The sequence below is a fragment of the Ceratotherium simum genome, chromosome 1, assembly GCF_057802395.1.
Source record: "Ceratotherium simum simum isolate JZ-2026a chromosome 1, ASM5780239v1, whole genome shotgun sequence".
NCBI lineage: Eukaryota > Metazoa > Chordata > Mammalia > Perissodactyla > Rhinocerotidae > Ceratotherium > Ceratotherium simum.
In genome coordinates this window covers 14,134,869-14,157,189 of record NC_141900.1, presented here as the reverse complement: position 1 = coordinate 14,157,189, position 22,321 = coordinate 14,134,869, and the positions used below count along the sequence as shown (strand labels likewise).

Sequence of the window (22,321 nt, the reverse complement as noted above, 5' to 3'; positions counted from 1 at the left end):
TATTGATTTATTTGTTGATTTTCTTTTATAAATGGCAGCAGTATATAGTGAGATGAGTTCTGAATGCAGAGATTTGAGTGTGACTGCCAATTATGCTTCAATTTTTTCATCTTCAAAATAAGGATACTTTGTCCTTTCTCATAGAATTCTTGAAAGGATCAGATTGGAAAATGGTGGCCAATATGAGACATTATGGGACCATAGGGTTGATCAATGGTCAGTGGGAAAGAAGTCAGGAATAGATGGAGCCCAGGTAACGCACTCAGTACAGAGTTAACCTCCCTCTCCCCACCAACTCCTGGGGGCAAACAGTAGCTCAATTGCCAATGGCCTAAGGGTGGCACCATGTACTAGATTTGATTGGGTTGATGCTGACTTCTCTCAGGTCTACCCTATTGAATGAGCATAGAGAAAGACCAGTTCAAGACCCCCTCAGCTGATAGATTTGAGCCTTCTGATCCATACACTTCCCTATCGTACTTCTCTATGACTTAGTTTCCTTAATCATGAGAGTCATAAAACTCACTTTATAGGATTATGAGGACTGGAAATAATATATGCAAAATATCTCTTGTGGTGCCTACTATATAAAAGGCTCTCAGTTAACAGTAGCACCAAGATACTGGACTTGAAGTACTCCTTTTTAAGCCCCCTGTGGGACTGGTCTTCAGCAGCACATCACTCACAGAGTTTTGTCTGGTCTGCTCTCCTGGACTTTGCTGCCCAGAGTCAAACAGTGGAAAGTGGTGGTGAACACATGGGCTTTGGACCCAGGATAGACTTCCAGCTTGGCTACTTAATGTTGATATGACTTAAAAAGGTTATTTAAACTCTCTAAACCTTAGTTTGCTTATCTTTAAAATGAGCATAATTATGGTACCTATCTCACAGAATTATTGTGAGAATTAAATAAAATAATGCATGTAACATATTAGCACAGAGCCTTGTACTTGGTAAATGTTTAATAAATGGTTGCTTTGATTTGAAAAATTGTGAATGTTATTAACTGATATTTTTGTTAAGGTCATATAGGTAAGAGGTGCCTGGGCTGTGACTCAAATCCAAATCTATCCATATCTCTTGCATTTTCTGTCATAGCACACTTCCTGTGTTTGAATACTTCCAGTAACCAGACTGCCAGCGTGTTCCCTATTACAAAAAATATTTTTAATATACATAATATGATGATTTTGTAGGATCATAGAAAACAATAGACGATTTTTAAGGTCCCTTGAATTCCTGAGATCTTATGGTTCTCTGGATAACATAAGCAGTCCCTAAATTGAAACATTATGTTTTAAGCATTTGTTTGTAAGTTAGTTGTTGAGAACGTGAAATTTATTTTCCATAAGACATACTTTTATGCAGAATTTAGAGATCAGTGTAGAAGAAGAAGGAAGAAGAGATGCTGTGATATTACATTTAAACCTAAGAGCCTCAAATTGTATTCCTTCTCCCAATATCAGTGTCTAAATAAACCTGGTCTCAGCAAGGCTTTAGAAGAAAATAATTCACCCCACTAATTCAAACTAATGTGATTGAAACCCTCTTATTCTTCCCAGATAATCATATATTCATTCATTCAGCAAATATTGAGTGCCAACTATGTTCTAAGTTATGGGGAGATAACAGTCAAGAAAGAGTATGTTTCTCTAGTGTGAGAGAAGATAGTAATCCTAGGGAAGGAGATAGTTGGACAGATTTGAGACATATCTAAAATTCAAGATTTATTGAGAAGAGGAAGATTGGAGGCAATAAGTTTTTAATCAACTATTGTCATAGTCCAAGTGTGAAGAATCAATGGCCTGAACTGTGATAGTAACAGTGGGAAGAGAGGAATAAAACTTAACTTTTGAAAAGTTAAGGACTATGGGACAATTAGGTATAAGTTATAAGAAGTGATGAAAAGAAAGAGTTCCAGATTTAGCCAAGGGTGTAAGTTCAGGCAAGGGAGGAATATGAGGTTTATGGGGGAAATGGAAATCTTAGTCATCCATGAGCATGTTGTGTTTATGGGGATGATAGTGCATCTGAGTGGAAATATTCCATGCTAACTAGGAAAAGGGAACTTGGGGAAAGTCAAGGCTAGAAATCTGGATTCGGGTGCCATCTGCAGAGAGATGATAGGATTACTCAGATCAGTAAAAGAGAACAAAGAATATTGGGACTAGAAGAAAAAGATAAAAGAATTAATAAAAGAAACAGAAATGACCAAAGAGGTATTAAAAATCCAAGAAGGTATAGAATCATAGGACCTAAAGATAGGATAGTCAACAGCGCCAAACACTGCACAGAGAGCGGGTAGGATGAGGATTATGAAAAGAATATTGGATTTGACAGGTGGTCACTGGAGACCCTTGGAGATTGAGTAAGGAAAGAGATTGGTGACCAAGTCAGATTTCAGAGGCTCAAGCAGTAATGATAGATTGGAAACAGATGAATAGGATAGTAACAAAAAGGGGTAAGAATGTCAAGAAAACTTTTTTTTTCAAATAGAAACTTCTTTATCATTGACAATAATATGGGAGATATTGATAGAGAGGCAGATTTAAGATGCATCAGAGGAAAAGAGTATGTTGCCTCTTGTCAAGTTTCTTTGTTTTTAGTTGCATATATATCCTTACATTCTTTCTATGAATGCTGATTATGTCAGTCCCCTGCTGAAAGACCTCTCTGGGTTCCTCATTGCCAGCAGAAATTGAATATCCTTGGCTTAGCAGACAAGATGCCTTGCACTCTGGTTTTAACCTCCCTTTCTCATTTCATCTTTTGCCACTCAGGGGACAGAAGATTTCAGATTCTTTCCAGGTTGGGTCTTTGTACACATTGCTCTCTCTGCCTGGAAGATCTTTCTTCCCATCTTTCACATGGAAAATTCTAACATCCTTCAACACCTGGCTCAAATGTCACCTTGATTTTGAACGGTTTCCTGACTCACCAGGTCCAGTTCAAGTCTCCCTCTTTGGTGCTTCAACTGTAAGCTGTCCATTCATATTTTTGTCTCAGCTTCTGCACTATAATTCATCAATTTCCATAGCTATGTTCTCCATTAGACAGTATGGTCTCTGAATACAGGGATTGTCTTTTTTATTGTTGTAATCCCCATGGCTGGTACAAAACAAACTCTTGCTAAAAGCATCAGGAATGAATGAATGAGTATTAACATAAGGATATATATCTTGAGGTATATAGGATAGAAGTGAAGATGCATCTTAGTGCTGAGTGAAATAAGCCAGAGACAGAAATACAAATACTGCATGATCTCACTTATGTGTGGAATCTAAAAAAAGTCAGACTTATAGAACCAGAGTATAGAACGGTGGTTCCCAGGGGTTAGGGTGTGGGGGAAATGAGGAGATATTGTTCAAAGGATACAAACTTTCAGTTTTAAGATTAATAGGTTCTGAGAATCTAATATACAGCCTGCTGATTATAGATAGGTAATACCATGTTGTATACTTAAAATTTGCTGAGAGTAAATCTTGTGTTCTCACCACACACACAAAAAATGGTAACTATGAGGTGATGAATGTGTTAATTAACTTTATTATGGTAATCATGTTACAATGTATACATGTATTAAATCATCACATTGCACTCCTTTAAAAATTATGTTGTACACACAAAATATATATGATTTTTGTCAATCATACCTCAAAAAAGTTGGGGGAAAACAAGCTATGTGAATTTGAGCAAGTTAATTTCTCCAAACCTGAGTTTCCTATTGGTCATATGAGGATAATACTTACCTTATAATGTGCTTGTGAGGATAAAATCTACAAAATATACACCAGACAATTTAATGACCAGCATATAATTATCATCAATGTTACAATTATTTCCAACTCCTGCAGTCATGGCCTGGATCTCTTATTAGTTTCTCTCTGGTGTTGGATTAGGCTGCAACTTTAATCCATTCTGTAAAGAGGAGAGGTTTTTGCTTGTTTTTTAAGTTAAATTTTGATGTTAAGGAATTTAAACTCAAGTCCATCTTTATGCAGCAGTGTTTCATCTACCTAAATGATGCTATCTGATTAACAATACCCATTCCAGCATCAAGTGAATTCAACAAAAATCTAGACTTAAATATATGGGTTGATTTAGTAAGTTCACATTTAAGTCTGAATTGTTTTGTGAGTCTCCGAGTAACTTTCCAGAGGAGGCTGTAGCTTCGAAGCTGACTAAGCCGGCTCTAGGGACATCCTTCTTGTCTTATCTTCAGGATTGTGTTGCCCTGAGTGATTTAGATCAGCTCCTTCTATTTTTTTTTAGCAGAATTTTTGTGGTTAATAAAAACATGTGCTTACAGCTTTTTGCATAGGTAAAGGAAAAGATTCCACATCAGATTTAGATCAAGAGATAGATTTTCAGAAGAAAATGATGGATGTGTCCTCTGGGAGCAGCGGAATGCAGTGATGTTCTGTCTCTGACTGACTGAGTTTAAGGCATTTATGAACACTTCCACGCCCACACCCACGCAGATACACAAACAGTGGTCACTGCTGCAGCTCCAGACGCTGCCTCTCCCCACTCTCGTTTCCAAAGTGCATCCGTTGTTGTCCATAACATGAAATAAATCCCTCTCTTTTGCCCAGTGGTGAAAAGCTTATATAAATACTAAAACTTCAACTATTCCCCTGAGTTTTCTTTTGGCGAGCCTGCAGCTATAGGTTTGTTTGGATATTGACATGCATTTTCTGTGCAGATCTTTCAGGACACTTGGGTGAATCCAGTGGTGATAAATTCACTTGTCTTGAAAATCTATCAGACTATTATAACACTCTGTTTATGAAAACTTAAATAATTGACACCCGGATTGAAAAGGCTCCAGGTTCAAAGTATCTCTTTTATTCTTTCAGCACATATCATTCTGGGAATATCTATCTATCTATGTATCTATCTATGTATCTATCATCTATCTATCTATCTGTCTATCTGTCTATCTATATACCTTAGGAAATCTTGGCCAAGAGATGACTTTAACAGTCATTGGAAAGAAAACATGGATGTGAAGACTCGATTAATGCAAGACATTTAACTTTGCATCGTGGTGTTTCCATGAAAGAATATTTTCCGATATTTAGAAATGAGGTATTTTATCGTGTATAAGTAGAGATAGTTAACATTACTGAGCTGTAATTAAAATGTATAATGAAAAATATTTATTCATCATAATGGAGAGAAAAGGGAAGGCATTGTATTTAAAGACAATAATGAATGCCTGGTATATAATAGGCACTCTCTAGGTGGTTGTAGAATAAGTGGATGTGAGTAGGATTAATTATATTCCTAGTGAAATGTAATACTACCTTAATTAAAAACTTTTACCATATTTTTATGTAAAAATTTATATGATTGAACATTATTGTTTATATAGTAGTCTGTTAGAGAATACATTAATTCAAATTTCCTCTGTTTTTTTCTTTTTATCTATTAGATGACAGTTGGAGAACTGTCCTCAAAATATTGACACTGTTTTACACTTTTTTTAATGGTAAAAGAAATGAATTTCTCTAGTATAATTTCCCATGGAATCTGCAGATATGAGATTAATTCTAGCTATGTATAAGAGAGTTGAATAGAATTCCATGAATACTAAGTATTTCTACTATATTTCCAATAGTCTTTCCATATTAGTGAAGCATTTTACTTGCTGCCAATAATCTACTTTAGTTAATGAATTTTAAAAATCTCTTTTCACCTAGTTTATGACTTATCTAAAAATAGTTTGCTACTTAACAATTAGCAATTCTAAAATTCTTCATATATTACAAACTATGATTGTTAAGTTGTCTTTAAGAATCCCAGATTTTGTTTCTGTGTTCACTGTCTTAACAGAGAAGAAATATAAAACAGTAAATCTCATTAGTGAATTAGATCCCCTTTCCTCAAGACCTAATAGAGAAAATAAAGTAAGTCAAATAAGCTTTTATGTCTGCGAAGTCCAATTTTAAATTATACTAAAAAGAAAACAGGAGTAAAGGACTTGGATGAATTTGAGTGTTGTTGACTAAACTGAGATATCAGTCTTTACATGTCTAGATTTTTTCTGATTAGTAAACCACAATACAAATAAATAAGTACCTAAGGCTGTTTTTAAAAGGCCAATGGTTTGTAGCTTTTAATTCTGATGTACTTTAATGTAATGGAGGTAAAATGTACAGTTTTCTTTTAAAACAACTACGTTGATTTATTTTTTGTTTTGAGGAATAATTTAGTACATCAGTGTCTACCTTAACCTGATATACTATGCCTGAGACTTAAAAAACACTTTGCACAATGACATCATGCTCAAAATTGGAATGATATTATTATTATATTCATAAAGTGCTCAATACCACATTTGTAACTCAATTAATACCATTTTCCACATAATCTCTCTTCTCCAAGGGACTCTCTGTCAAAAAGTACATAGGTACAGAAATGGGAGGAATTATGTCTCTAATGGTAGATTTTCAAACAATGGGAGCTGGGTGGATATTCTTAGCACTACAGAGCAATTCAAGTCCTTTCATATAGGCAACAGTCTCTCAAAACTAGGAGCAAAGAAAGTCTAAAAAACATATTTTTGTTATTATTGGTTGCTTTGAAAGAGGGCCACATGAGAAAAAAAGTTGTGTTACATTCTTTAGAGTCTAAAAATGCATGCTTGGGGCCGACCCAGTGGCGCAAGCGGTTAAGTGCGTGCGCTCCGCTGCAGCGGCCTGGGGTTCACCAGTGCGGATCCCGGGCGCGCACCAACGCACTGCTTGGCAAGCCATGCTATGGCGGCGTCCCGTATAAAGTGGAGGAAGATGGGCAGGGATGTTAGCCCAGGGCCAGTCTTCCTCAGCAAAAAAAGAGGAGGATTGGCAGATGTTAGCACAGGGCTGATCTCCTCACACACACACACAAAAATAAATAAAAATGCATGCTTTTTTGGTCTGTTTCTAGGTTTGAAGAAGAAATGACCAGTAAGTGGTTATACCTCTTTGAAGGCAGTGGGGTCCCGTATGGCCCAATCAACAACATGAAGAATGTATTTGCAGAACCCCAGGTTTGTTTTTTGGAGTTTTTAATACATTGTGGTTAAAAACACAAGAATTTGCCTCCCTTTTCTATCCAGATTGATTCATATAAATGTACTTTAGCTGTTGGTCTTGAGCTTAAGTCACATAATGTTTTTTTTACTGTTGCGTTAAACTGTGGGTCTGAAATAAAAAGAATTAGAATTTAGAACTGGCTGTCTACAATCATACTTTCATGTCTATCAGATCTAACATATTTCTTCAGCAGCTTCTTCTTAAAGTTTCCAAGGTCAGAACATTTGTTTTTCCTGAAAAATAGAAATATAGACAATTTAGAGGGCGAGGTCAGGCACTCAGAGATCATTCTCTGTAGAAAGAAATTTGAGAACTTTCACAGTGGTAGTCCACCTCTCATCATATGGCTATCTTAAAATGTATAAAGCAGGTCATAGTTAATTCTGCAAATGAGAGATTTCTATATACTTTGATTAATTTGCATTATTCATGAAGAATAACTTGTACTTGAATAGAGATTTGTGCTGTACATTGCTTACTGGCTCCTTCTCGGGGCACAGGATAAGGATCACCTGAAAAAACATTTCTTCTGTAATGTTGTTCAAATGATTATTTTTAGATGATGTCAATATAATAAGTTGTGATTTTTATTACTTTAATCACTATCACTGCAAGCAATTTACCATTTTTCAGATTTACATATTAATCCCCCAAAGTACAGGAACTCCATTTTTCTGTGAAGCTTTCACTATGATTATTCACATATCTTGTCAGTTTCCAGTATTTCAGAATTATAGGGTTTTTAAAATTCTTTTTATTTATATGGTAGCAGATTTTTTCTTTGAAATGAATTATTGAAAATGGAATACACATTTTTAAGGGAGGAAAACTTTGTTGAAAATTGACCTAACTCTTTAACTTTGATACCTTTGTCTTACGTGAATATTTTTTTAAAAGAGAATTGAAATGCATTTAATTCAATGGTTATGATATTTACTGGAGGAAAAAAAAAGTGAATGAATTTAAGAATTCTACTTTGTGCTATTTTTCTGCCGAGATTGTGAGTATGGCAAAGTTTTGTTCATAATAAAACAATGGTCAATAAGTATTTGATGAGGGGGCCCACTTGATACATACTGAGTTTATGTGAAAGGGTCCCCCCATCATCAGTGGATTAATGCCTGGTGATTCCTTGCCATGGGGAGCAGTGTATACACACTCTGAATGTGGTAGACTAAAGGGCTAGTCTTCTCACTTAATAACTTTGAATGAGGCCAAACTTTGCCTTTAAGCTGCTGTGGGGGAATGAGTGGGTTTTACCATTACTTCCCTGCTTCAAAGTGGTACTGAGGTGTGTAGGACTTCACGTTTAACTCAATTTGAGGACACATTTCTCTAGAGATAATTCCTGAGAGTTTTTCCATCGCCATTTCTGTTGCCCCACCTGTGTTTCATCAGAGGTAAAGGCACCAAAGGAAAGAATATTATTTAAAAATCATTAGATGTATTCTAATGTTACCTGTTTTTCAGGCTTTGATGAACAAGGATCCAAGGTCCTAACACTCTTAAAATTGTTCCCTTTATGGGCTAGTTCAGATTGAACATAGGATAATTAGGAATTTCATTCCCAAATTTCCCTTGTAGTTCAGTTTAATTACTTTAATCTTTGTATCTCAACTCTTTTGGACCTGCAAGAAATTTCTGTTATTGGTCTATGGCATATTTTAAGTACTTAGCCCATTTTCCAAATGGAAAAAATTGATATTACCTAAGCCAGGATACCAACTTTTCCTACTAACCCAAAAGTCTGAAAACTGCCTTCTTACCCTCCAAAATGTAGATTCTAAATTGTTACAATTCTAACATCAAAAATTCTTAATCAGGGCCCGGCCCGGTGCCACAAGCGGTTAAGTGCGCTCACTCTGCTGCGGCGGCCCCAGGTTCATGGGTTCGGATCCCGGACGCGCACCGACGCACTCCTTTCAAGCCATGCTGTGGCGGCGTCCCATATAAAGTAGAGGAAGATAGGCACGGATGTTAGCTCAGGGCCAATCTTCCTCACAAAAAGAAAAAAAAATTTCTTAATCATACAGTGATAGTTATTGACCATTGTAGCCTAGTTACAAGCGTAGAGTTGGTCTCTTTTATATATAATTTCATTCTTCATTGGAATTTAAATAGCAAAATGTACATGTAAAATTTATATGGATTTTTAGAAAGACTACAAAGCAATGTAGTACTATTACATTTTAAAAATGAGCAAAGATGACTATGGCAATTGTAAGGAGGACTGTTCCATACAAGAGGTAAGGGCACCATCTTTCCCCTATGGTTGGAAGTGTTTGGTTCTTTTAGAAAGAATCCCATAAAATTTGAATTTTGAAAGGAATATAGAATGTGGAAAAATCAGAGTGTTTTAAAAAATTAGTGTAAATTATTTTTAAAAATACCTTTAAATTATTAAAAAAAAGAACAACCTTCAGGTGACATCTAAAAAATGACTACTTAGAAAGTTCATTCAAGAAACCTTTATTGTACTTACTATGTACCAGATGCTAGGGATTTAGCATGAATTTAGTAATTCTCTTCCCTCATGAAAAATAAATTCAAAATTGACTTAAATAGCAGGTACAAATAAAAATTTGTTGATGCATGAATCAGCAAATGAGTGAGTTGACTCTGCAAGGTATTGGTTTTCCCAATGATCAAGTGGCTACTGTGCATCCCTGAGTGGGGCTGGCAACCTCTATTTGTAGGGCTGGCTGGACATTCTTTGGTTGGAAAACTCAGGGGACTAAGCATAACATGATAGTTAAGACCATGGAGTCAAAATTGTTGGGCAGTTTTATAAACTTTCTAGGTTTCAGTTTCCTCAGTGGTAAAGTGGTGAAATAGGATCTTTTCTCTATATTGTTGTGTGTTAAATGCAGTAATGTTTATTACAGGCATATAGTAGGGATTGCCAGATGGTAAATGCTCATTGAACGGTAGTAGCTCTGTTAATAATGGTGCCCTTTTTGGTTATATTTTTGTTGAAAAACACCTTCTTTTACTTACCTTTGTTTAGTGGATAGAGGCAAATCCAGTGTAGCTTCAGGAATGGGGATCATTAGCTTACATATAAAGCTCTAACTAATATCTTTTTAAGAAAATGCATTTGCAAGCTCTGTGCCAAGAACTTCTCAACCCTTCATTGTTTCTGATTACTGCAAATCCTTTTATTTTTCATTTTCTGTAAAAGTATGATTTCCGTTTAAGGTGTCCTCCCTTGTTTTTCCCCTGATGAGCTGTGGAGTTTCTTGGCCCTGGGTACAGGGAAGAGGCCACTTCTGTTCCAATGTGGGACTGCACCGCTGGCGCCTGTGGCCCGATTCTCCATGTGCGCCCTGCCAGCACAGCTGCTAGTTCAACTGAAAATTGATTTGGGTGAAGTACAAGGCCTGGAATATGGCACAGGAAATGAGACTTTGGTGAAGTGAAAAGGGGTATGTCTAATCAAAAAAAAAACAGGATCAGAAGCATCAAAGAGCAGGAGAGAATTTTCTGTGGGCCTACTTATCAAGTGGACCATTTACATTTCATCTGGGGTTTGAACTTGGTAGATAACTAAAATTTACTTAATGGTAGAGACTATTTCTCACCTAAATAATTTCATCATAGTTTCATGTTCCAAGAAAACTTTATTTTTTTACTCAGCCGAAACAACAGATGATTTTTTTTCTTGGATGGATGCAAGTTGTCTACCTTTTATCCTCTGATTATATGCTGCAGACCTTTGCACAGTTAACATGATCCTACTGGCATCCACTGTTACGTCCATCAAGAATACTATGGGAGGTTTTTGCCTGTATTTACTGATAGCTCTGAGAAATTTTGATCCAAAACCCTTTTAGTGATAGTTTTATTGTTTTTCTCCCTCACTGATAAATAATCTGTGAAAACCTCTGTGCATTATAGAAGTATAATATAGATTATCTGCATATAGATTTTAATTGTCATTTTTCCAAGCGCTTTCTTAAAATATCTTCTTTTAATCAGGCCAAGATTGTGCAGTACATTAAAGGAATTCTTAAAAAGTTTAAAAAACTTACTAGATGACCTCAGTATGGTCCTATTTAACATACCCTTGGGAACATGTGCATGAAATACCTTGTGGTTTGAAGTTTTCCAACTCAAACAAACTTAAAAGAAAATGCAGCTTTTGATAGAAACTATTCAAATTCCTGCAAAAATAGGTATGTATCTCACCACTGAGAGCATTTAAAAGCATCTTTGTCTATCATGAGAGGCAAAAGAGAATGTGTTATCCTGCTTTCTCTATTTTGCTTAAGATTGTATATTTGGCGATTCTAGTGTATCACCATCTCTGAATGAACTACTCAATTAAAAAAACATATATATAGGAATGACTGAACCTCTGATTAATGTTTTTCTTTCTTCTCGATGCCATGACATGTGGGTGGGGAAGAGAGGGCAAAGGGTGTCACAAAACTGGTGTTATTTAATAGAATCTTCACATTTGTACCACACAAGTCGAATCCATCAGGTGTAAGACATCACTCTGAAGCATCACTTCTGAGAACTATTGGGAGGGAAATATCAGAACTGAAACATCACAGCTGGCCCTGATTTTAACTGGGGCCAAACACCTGCAGGCTCTAAAAGGATACCAAAACAGAACCCCACCCTGTGGCAGCAAGCCATCTCTTAACAACCCTTCCTTAACTTTGCATCACCATCAAAATTAATTTAACATTTTCTACAGAAACTTTATTCTTCCTGTCCCAGAAGGCCATTACGACTCATTTTGCAAACCTTTCGTATGGGATAAGTATGTCATAGAAACAAACAGAGTGAAGTATTGAAATATTTGATAGCTTAAAATTATCTGTTTTCATATCATTATTTGAGGAAGCCTGTGAAGTTGGAAGTTTTATTAATCTCTAGGCTAACTCATATTCTCTAAGTGATTTTGTTTTAGCACACTTTGGCAAAATATCTGAGCATCTGGAAAAAAAAAAGCCTTCAATATTTGTATAGTAAGCCTCAGAAGCGCCCCAAAATACAGACCTGTTTTTCAAGTTCTTTCTACCATACACACACATGTGAGCACACACACACTATTGATGCATTTTAAAGATCGCCTTTTGAATTACATTAGTTAATATTTATTGAAATACAGTTGCATAGCCCAGGGAGGATTATACAAGTCAAGCAAAATTATATCCTTGTCTCTAATACTACTGGGAAGTTCATACATACAGTGCTCCCTGCAACTGGAAAACAGTTGATAAAGATTTGAGGTAAAATAGTATGGAAATAATTCCTAGTACACAAAGGAGACAAAAAAATGAATTTTATGTATATCTCTGAATATACATGACACAGAAGATAAACAAATTCAGATATATTATGTGTATTTGTTTTATGACACCTGGGTATAATATTTTCAATTTTCGAAGAAATAATGTATTTTAGACTTAAGTGATTAAATGAAATAAAAACTGAAATTTTAAGGCTTCAATTTTATATTAAAATATAAAGTATAAAGCAATAATATCTAATTTTATTTTGTTGAGTTGAGAACAATCTTAATGCAATACACTGTGTGTGTTATTATGTAAGAGAAAATCCATTGAAATGTCAAATAATAATGAAAGACAGTATAACATTACTACATTTTATGTTCTTTTTTTTCTAAGTACTTAAGAAATTTGGATGCACCAATTTCTTTGAACTGTCACACTTATATATATTTAGATTTCTAACTGGAATGCCTGAGACATTATGTGATTGACATTGATGGAAATAAGACTGTAGAATTTATGTTAAAAAAAAAGCTCCTCCTTTACATTTGATTTTTTCATGAAAATGTGAAAGGCATGGTTCAGAGCAAAGGAGACCGTAATCACATTTCATTCAGTCAGTCATTTGCTCATTCATTCAGCAAATAGTAGTTGATGGCCTGCCATATATATATATATATATATATATATATATATATATAGTCTTGTATTAGTTATTTGGCAAGGGGAGGGGATGATGGAAAACAGTGACTCAATAGGATAAAGATGAAGCTATTAAACATTTAAGAAGGTTGTACACTCCAGTTCAAGGTAGAAAGTATCCAGTGTCACAGAAGAGTTACACATAAATGTTCTGGGTATTTTTAGTAGCAAGAAATAGTAGGCATAAAGCATCATGAGATTTTCCTATTTAATAAATGAACAACAGCTTAAAATCTGACTAAGAGTTGCCAAATTTCTTAATCAAAAAACACCAAAGAACTCTTTATCCTTTTAAATACTTTTTATAACTAGTTTATCATATTACTAATCAATTCCTTTTCAATGATTAAGAGGAATTTAATTGAGGGTTTCAACTTTTACTATTCAGTGATTTTGAAATTATTTGTGACCTGAGAACATTCAAAGATTTCTTGTTTTTTGTTTTTGTTTTTGTGTGTGTGTGTGTGAAGTTACTCTGTCTGTCTGTCTGTCTGTCTGTGTTTCTCTTCTCTCTCACAGCTTGTTCATCAAGCTCCACATATCTCGTATCTCAGAGTGGAGATACGTAGTATAATCATTGGCTTTTACCAAGCTTTGAACTTTCAAACCAAAGACATAATTTATTTTTTTAATAGGTAAAAAATAAAAATCAAGAAATGGTAATCTCAGGGAAGTGCAATCAAAACCACAATGAGGAACCTCCATACTGTTTTCCATAGTGGCTGTACCAGTTTACATTCCTACCAACAGTAGAACAAAGGTTCCCTTTTCTCCACATCCTCACTGGCATTTGTAATCTCCTGTCTTTTTGATAATAGACATCCTAACAGGTATGAAGTGATATCTCATTGTGGTTTTGATTTGCATTTCCCTGATAATTAGTGATGTCAAGCACCTTTTCATGTACTTATTGGCCATTTGTATGTTTTTTTTTCCCGCAAAATATCTATTCATCTTCTTTGCCCATTTTTAAATAGAAATATAGATTAAATAATTTGAATTTTATCAATACAAATGAACAGTGTATTGCCTTTATCATGATTTTGAGGAATGACATGGAAAGTGTTCATTGATAAAGGTGAAAAAAAGCAGCATAAAATTATATAAGTTGTATGATCTCAATTTTGTAAAAATATATTATTTTAAAACAATCATATATTACTTCTGTAATCAGAAAAAAAGGTTAAAATATTCCCATAGCTTAAATAGTTTCCTAAGTGGAAATTTGAAATGAATTCTAGTTATTTTTGAACACTTAAAACAGATGCCAATACTGAATATTATTATTTCACAGATTTATTCAAATGAAAATATTTCATATTATCATTTTATTGTAATTATTTACATACATTAAAAAAGCATTCTAGGGCCGGCTCCGGTGGCCTAGTGGTTAAGTGTGGTGTGCTCCACTTTGGTGGCCTGGGTTTGATTCCCAGGCATGGACCTACACCACTCATCTGTCAATGGCTGTGTTGTGGTGGCAGCTCACATACAAAAAGAGGAAGATTGGCAACAGATGTTAGCTCAGGGCAATCTTCCTCAGGGGGGGAAAAGAAGCATTCTAGTTGTATTATTGGTAGTATTGAACATGAGCAATGATTGACAGAAACTGAGCACCATTGATATTTTAAGAACTTCTAAAATGATTAACAATGAAGGAGGAATAGATACAAAATAGTGTATTCAGAGCCCAAAGGGAAGTTGCAATTGAGTTCTACATTCTTTGAGAATTCAGCAGTTAAAAATAGACCTGAAATTTTGCAATTTATCTCTTATTTTTGTCACTTGTGCTTTAGGTGTCGTACTAAGAAACCCATTTCCTAGTGTAAGGGCATAGATATTATCTTCTAAGAGTTTTATAATTTTTAAGTCTTACATTCAGGTCTATTATCCATTTTGAGTTTGTGTGTGTGTGTGTGTGTGCAGGAGCACATTGTGTGAGGTAGAGAGTTCTACTTCATTATTTTGCATATGGATGTATCTCATTGTCCCAGCATAATTTGTTGAAAAGACTACTCTTTTCCCATTGAATTTTCTTGACACTCTTGTTCAAAATCAATTGACCATTAATATAAGGGTTGATTTCAGAACTTTGATTATTTATGAATGTCTTGTTTAATTTCCACATTTGTATGTATTTCTCAAACTTTCTAATGTTGATTTCTAATTTCATTCAATGTGTTTTAAAAATGTATTTTGTGTGATTTCAGTTGCTTCAAATTTGTTGAGGCTTATATTATGTCTTAGCATAGGATCTATTCTTCAGAATGTTCCATGAGTTATTAAGAATGTGTATTCTGTTGGAGTATTCTATAGATGTCTGTTAGGTCTCTTATGTTTATACCATTGTTTAACTCTTGTATTTCCTTGTGGATCTTCTGCCAAGTCATCATATCCATTATTGAAAGTTGGATGTTGAAGTCTCCAACCATTATTGTTGAATCGTCTCTCTCTCCTTTCAGTCAGTTTTGCTTCATGTATTTTTGGGCTCTGTTGTTGCATGCATATATGCTTATCACCATTATATTTTCCTGACAGATTTTCCCTTTTGTCATCATGAAGTCTCTCTTTTTATTTCTAGTAACATTTTTTGTTATAATATCTATTTTCTGATATCAGTATAGCCACCTCATTCTCTTTTGATTGTTGTTTGCATTGTACATCTTTTTCCATCCTTTTATTTTCAACCTATTTGCATATTAGAATCTAAATTATCTCTTACATAGACAGTATATAGTTGGATCCTGTTTTTTTTTTAATCCAATCTGAAAATATCTGCCTTTTGATTGAATTTTTTAAGCCATTTACACTCAGTGTTATTATTGATGTTGTTGGATTTACATCTGACATTTCGATTTTTGTTTTCTATGTGTCTCGTGTCATTTTTTATTCCTCTGTTCCTCCTTCATTGCCTTCTTTTGCATGAAGTGGATATTTTCTAGTATAATATTTTAATTCCTGTAATGATTTTTAATGATGTTTTGAGTTATTTTCTTATTGGTTTATCTAGCGTCTATAATATACATCTTAACTTATCATAATTGACTCGTTTTATTCTGACGTAATTAGCATGAAATGTGGAAACTTTACTCCTGTATAGCTCCTTTTACATATATATGTATATTTATATATATATATGTATAACATCCATGTATATTACAGATTCAGCAATAAGCTGTTATAATTACTACTATGTATAATATGTTATATAATAAATCTTTCAAGGAAGCTGATAAAAGAAATGAGAGCCAGTCTACATTTATAGACTTTCTTATTAATCTTATTTACGCTATCTTGTTCTCTTAATTTCTTCCTATGGGTTGGGTTATAGATTTGAGTTAAATCTGATGTCCTTCCCTTACTCCAATACAGCTTTTTGCTCTTATTCACCTCTCTTGTGCTGTAATTGTCAAATATATTACATTTCTATATAGGCCTGACAGTCCACTTATATACATATGGTTTATTGGAATAGCTTTTTAAATCACTCAAGAGAAGAAATATGTAATTATATTGTTTTTTACAATTGCCTACATAATTATATTACTGGCACTCTTTTTGTGTGTCTGTGTGTGGATTCATTGTACTATATGGTATCACTTACTTTCAGCCTAAAGAATTTTCTTTGGTATTCATTATAAGTCTGCTACCAACAAATTCTCTCAATTTTCGTTTATTTGGTTTGATGTTTAGTTTGTCTTCATTTGTGAAAGATAGTTTTGCTGGGAACAATATTCTTGTTTGATAGTTTTTTAATTTGAGCACTTTTAATATGTTGCTCCACTTCCGTCTGACTTCCATGGTGTCTGATGAGATGTTATATGTCAATCTTATTGGATTCCCTTGCATGTGATATCATTTTTGTTTTATTACTTTCAGAATTTCCTCTTCGTTTTTGAACATTTTGAGTATGATGTGTCTGGGTGTGTGTGGATCTCTTTACATTTATCCTACTTAGAGTTCATTCAGCTTCTTAGGTATATAGATTAATATTTTTAATGAAATTTGCAGAGTTTTCAGCCATTATTTCTTTGCTGTTTTTTATCCCTTTCTCGTATCTCCTTCTGGGACTCCCATTGTGTGTATGTTGTTGCACTTAATGGTGTCTCCTGTTTCCCAGAGGCTCTGTTGCTTTTTCTGCATTCTTTTTTCTCTCTGTTCTTCAGATTGCATGATTTCTATTGAGTTATCTCTAAATTTGCTCATTCTTTCATTTACCAATTTGAATCTATGGTTAAGCCTATCTAGTGAATTGTGTGTGGGGGTGTGTGTGTGTGTGTGTGTGTGAGGAAGATTAGCCCTGAGCTAACATCTATTGCCAATCCTTCTCTTTTTGGTGAGGAAGATTGACCCTGGGCTAACATCTGTGCCCATCTTCCCCTACTTTATATGGGACGCTGCCACAGCATGGCTTGACAAGCAGTGTGTTGCTGTGCACCTGGGATCTGAACCTGCAAACCCTGGGCTGCTGAAGTGGCGTGCACGAACTTAACCACTACGCCACCGGGCCAGCCCCTCTAGTGAATTTTTCTTTTCAGTTATTGTACTTTTTAACTTCAGAATTTCCATTTGGTTCCTTTTAATAATTTGAATATTTCCATCTCTTTATTGATATCTCTTTGATGAGATGTCCTCATATCTTGCTTTAATTCATTAAGCATGGTTTCCTTTTGTTCTTTTAACATATTTGTAATAGCTGCTTTGAAATTTTTTTCTGCTAAGTTCACCATCTGGACCTTTTCAAAGGCAGTTTCTATAGCTGGCTTTTTCTTTCTGTGTATTGGTCACACTTTACTGTTTCTTTGCATGTCTCATAACTTTTTGTTGATATCTGGACATTTTAGATCCCCCCAACCCCAAGGGTTGTTTTGTTTGTTGTTAGTAAGTCAAACAACAGTGATTTGGCTGCCAAGTCACCAATTCTGTGAAGTCTATTTTTCCTGTAATGCACAGCTTCTGATGTCTCAGCTCAGATTGTTTCCATTGGTTTTTATCTTTTACCTAGGCGTAACTCCTGGGTCAGCATAAGCCACTTATTGGCTAAAGGTTTTTCTTAGCCAGTTAGAGTTTTATTCTTTATAGTTGGATGTGTGTGTGACTTAGAGCCTGCTATCACAGTTTAGGGAGTTTAATTTTTTTTTTTTTGGCCCCACTTTCAGCCAGGGACTAGTAGCTTGGGGATTCCCTCTTTGATTGCTTCTGAGAGAGCACAATCTTGGGCCTGCACACAGTGGCCCAGACTTCCAGGGATAAGTGTGATTTTATTTTTAAGCATCGTTTCTTAGGCATTGCCCCTGGGTCAGAGTAGCTTACTATTATAAAGTCAGTGTTTGGTCGGAGGTTGTTTGAGCCCCCATGCCAGTGAGGCTTCTGCATGTTGATGGGTCAGTTTGCAGCTCAGTGAATGCTTTCAGGTATGCCCCTACATCTGGCTCTGATTACTCCTAGTGGGGGCAGTGTAGAACATGTGCACCCCCTCCGTGACATACAGTGTTGACTGTGATCCCAGGAGGGCTCTTCCTGAAGGTCTCTTTCCCTAGTTCCCTCTATTAAATTTCTGGTTTATTTCCTGTTTGACTTGTATCCTGGAGCTACCAGTTTTCTCTTAATTGCTTTACGCCAAGATCTCTATTGTTTTTGACAACCTCGTTAGGTCATTAGGCGTGGAGTTTTCCATTCTCTTTTCCAAATGAAGTCAGTCCCTTCAGGTAGAGCTAGGGAGATCTTCATCCTTATGACCTACTATGTCCTCTTGGCTATTCCTGCCTGGAATATAGCTTCTGCAGTACAGGCTAAGGGGAGTCAGAAACACAGAAGCCTGTCCCTCATGGATAAAACCATAGTCCCAGAGTAAGAGCAGGGCAGAGAGGAAGCTCCTATCATCTTAACCCCACCTGCTTGGAGTAGAGTGCCTGGGTTAAAGCTTTCATAACGTGGAGCTATGGAGCTTGGTGGTGGTACTGGTAGGGAATGTCAGTGGAGTGAGCTGTGGCTCAGATGCCACAGACTCTCACTGTTCTTTCTGAGCTTGAGTAGATTTTCTTGAGTGAATGTTTCTTTATTTGTTATATGCTCTTACAATAATTTTCAGGGACTTTAGATGATTTTTTAAAAATGATTTTCACCATGTAAATTGCTCTTTTGCTGGAAAAGGGCCTGCTGAGCAACTTGCTAAATTTCTTTTACTTTCTGCTTGGTGCTCACCCTCTTTCCGGTTAGACTTGCACCCTTAAGAAGGTCTGTGCCCTGCTGGGGTTCTTAGTCTCCTTGTCCTTAACCTGCCAGGTTTGGTCTCCCATTTATTGCTTTTGGAACCCTACTTCTGAAAGACAAATTTAAAAGTTTTATGGTAGTGTTCTTAGAGTGGTCCCTGAAAGAATACCTGGGTCAGTATCATCCAGGGACCTTGTTAAAATTCATATTTCTGGGTCTAGGAAAGCCCACTGATTTTTAATGTCTTTGGACGAGGTTTAGGAATTGGCATATGTAGATTTCCCATAATTATTCTGGTACAAAGTGTATTTTGAGAACCATTACAGGGGATAGTAGAAGATTAAGTTGGAAGTATAGCTTTGGTCCTAATTGTGAAGCACCTCAAATATTACTCTAAAGGATTTGGATTTTCCCCATGGGCTAAGTATTGGAAACAAAAATGGCATTAGGTTTTTGTCAGTGGGACCCAGAGTGACTTTAGGAAAAAAAAAATTCTCATCCTTTTATCAGTCTATATTTCCTCTCCCTTCTTTGCCTCTGTCTCCCCACCAGCCCACCATTACCTCATCTACCCTTCCTATCAAAGATCTTAATGCATCACTTTCTGTTTCTTTCTCTTTCAGATAAAAACTTAAAAGAGTATTTCAGTGATTCAAATGAATTTTTAAACCAGGTCATGAGTGTAGGGAGTTATTTTTAATATCATTGCCTCTCTTACCTATTACTTGCACTACCTTCCTTTCACAGCAGAAGAGAAAGGGACAATAACTTTGTGCCAAAATTCTGAAATATTATCAACCCCTCAAATTCTGAAAGGTTGTTAGCCTAATATAGGCAATGATAAAAAAGTGAAGACTTTCCTAACAAGGCCATATGTATCAAGAAATTCATTTATGGGAAATATTAATTTGGATGCAGAGTGCAAGATGACTTGAGGGGTGCTTTTAAAACCATAGGAAAGAAGATCTTGTAGAAAGCTTTTGTCATAGATCAATTAGAAGATTATATTGCTGAAGGGTTAGTCTAGGCATTAGGTGTAAAAGGCCTATACTAAGATGATAGTAGTGGGTCTAGGAAATAAGAGATATAAGCTGCATTAAAAAGAAATGATTGGACTCAGTGGCTACTTAAGTATTGGGAACACTACAAGTTAGAGCCAAAGATACCATAAGTGTCTAGTATCCAGAATATATAAGAAACTCCTACAACTTAACAATAAAAAGACAAATAACCCAGTTAAAAATGGACAAAGGATTTGAATAGACATTTGTCCAAATAAGATACACAAATGGCCAATAAGCACATGAAAAGATGCTCAGCATCATAAGTTATTAGAGAAATATAAATCAAAACCACAATGTGATACAAATAGGATGACTATAATGAAAAAGACAAACAATAACAAATGTTGTTGTGTATATAGATGTATTAGATATATTGGATATATTGGAGTATATAGATGTATTCCTCACACACTGCTGGTGGGAATGTAAAATGGTGCAGCAGCTTTTGAAAACAGTTGGGCAGTTCCTCAAAATGTTAAGCATGGAGTTATCATATGACTCAGCAATTCCACTCCTAAGTTTAAGAATTGAAAACGTGTGTTCACACAAAAATGTGTCCACATATGTTCATAGAAACTTTATTCATAATAGCTAAAAAGTTGGAAACAACCCAAATTTTCATCGGCTGAAGAATGGATAATCAAAGTGTAGTATATCCATACAATGGAGTATTATTCATCCATAAAAAGGTATAAAGTACTGATATATGCTACAACATGAATGGCCCTTGAAAACATTATGCTAAGTGAAAGGAGCTAGACATAAAAGGCCACCTATTGTATAACTCCATTCGTATGAAATGTCCAGAATAGGTAAAACCACAGAGATAGAAGGTAGATTAGTGGTTTCCAGGGGCTGAGGGAAGCAGGGGACATGGGGAGTGGTTGCTAATGAATATGGGGTTTCTTTTTGGGGTGATGAAAATATTCTGGAATTAGATAGTGATGATGGCTGCACAACGTTGAGAATGTATTTAAAGTCACTGAATTGTGCACTTTAAAAGGATGAATTTTATGGTATATACATTATATCTCAAAACAAAAACAAAAAAGATAACAGAAATTCATCATCAAAGAACAGAAATTAGAGTGTTGGGAGGGTTTAATTTGATGTATGTAGAAGAGCATAGAGAATAGGCTGAGTTAGGTCTTGAGTTTTAGAAAAGAACAGGACATCTCATGTACTCCCTTAAAATCTGGTTCCTTTGTGTTTATTGGTATTTGTATCCCCAATTCCAGGCACACTGCAAACCTACAATGTAGTTGTAAACAGCATGAATACAATAGCCATACATCCTTGAAAATGTGGTATTACATTTTGTTTTTGACTATATCTTTTTGTATAGTATTCTAGTAATTACTGTGTGCCTTACAATGTACCTCTTTAACTTTCCATAATCTACTTAGAATCAATATTTCACTATTTCAAATGAAATATAGAAACTTTACCATGACATATACGTCCCTTTACCCCCTACCTTTGTGTTATATTTGTCTTATATATTACATCTACCTACAGTGAAAACCCCATCAGACAATATTATAATGTTTGCTTTTAACCATAAAATACATTTTAAAGATCTCAAGAGGAGAATAGTCTATTATATTTACAAAGATATTTACTATTTCTGTTGCTCTTCCTTCATTCCTGATGTTTCCAGTTTCCTTCTAGCATGATTTCTTTTCTGTATGAAGAGCTTTCTTTTAAAAATTCCTTTACAGTTGGTGAGCTGGATAAAATTCCCTTAGTTTTCCTTCATCTAAATATTTCACCTTCCTTCCTGAAGGACGTTTCCACTCAGTATAGAATTCTTGGTTGACAGTTCTTTTCTTTACACACCTTATATGTTGTGTCATTGCTTGCTGGCCTCGGTGTCTCTGATGAGAAATCCATAATCATTTAAATTGCTGTTTCCTTATTGGTAACATGTCATTGTTTTACTGCCTGCTCTCAATTTTTTTTTTTAATCTTCAGTTTTAGCGGTTTGTTATGATATGTCTGGGCATAGATTTCT

The 22,321-nt window shown here is 35.2% G+C and overlaps 1 protein-coding gene across 10 annotated transcripts in view; it reads left to right on the top strand.

Annotated features, from left to right (window-relative positions):
• SUGCT (succinyl-CoA:glutarate-CoA transferase) overlaps window positions 1-22,321 on the top strand; it is a 750,850-nt gene that overhangs the window by 375,769 nt on the left and 352,760 nt on the right. For all 10 annotated transcript variants that reach the window (XR_015553052.1, XR_015553125.1, XR_015553150.1 and 7 more), the window contains one exon: window positions 6,934-7,036. Coding sequence is in view for 7 of the 10 variants with exons in the window: in XM_087435096.1 (XP_087291222.1) it covers window positions 6,934-7,036 (103 nt within the window). In the remaining 3 variants the exon portion in view is untranslated. The remainder of the gene's footprint in view (window positions 1-6,933; window positions 7,037-22,321) is intronic.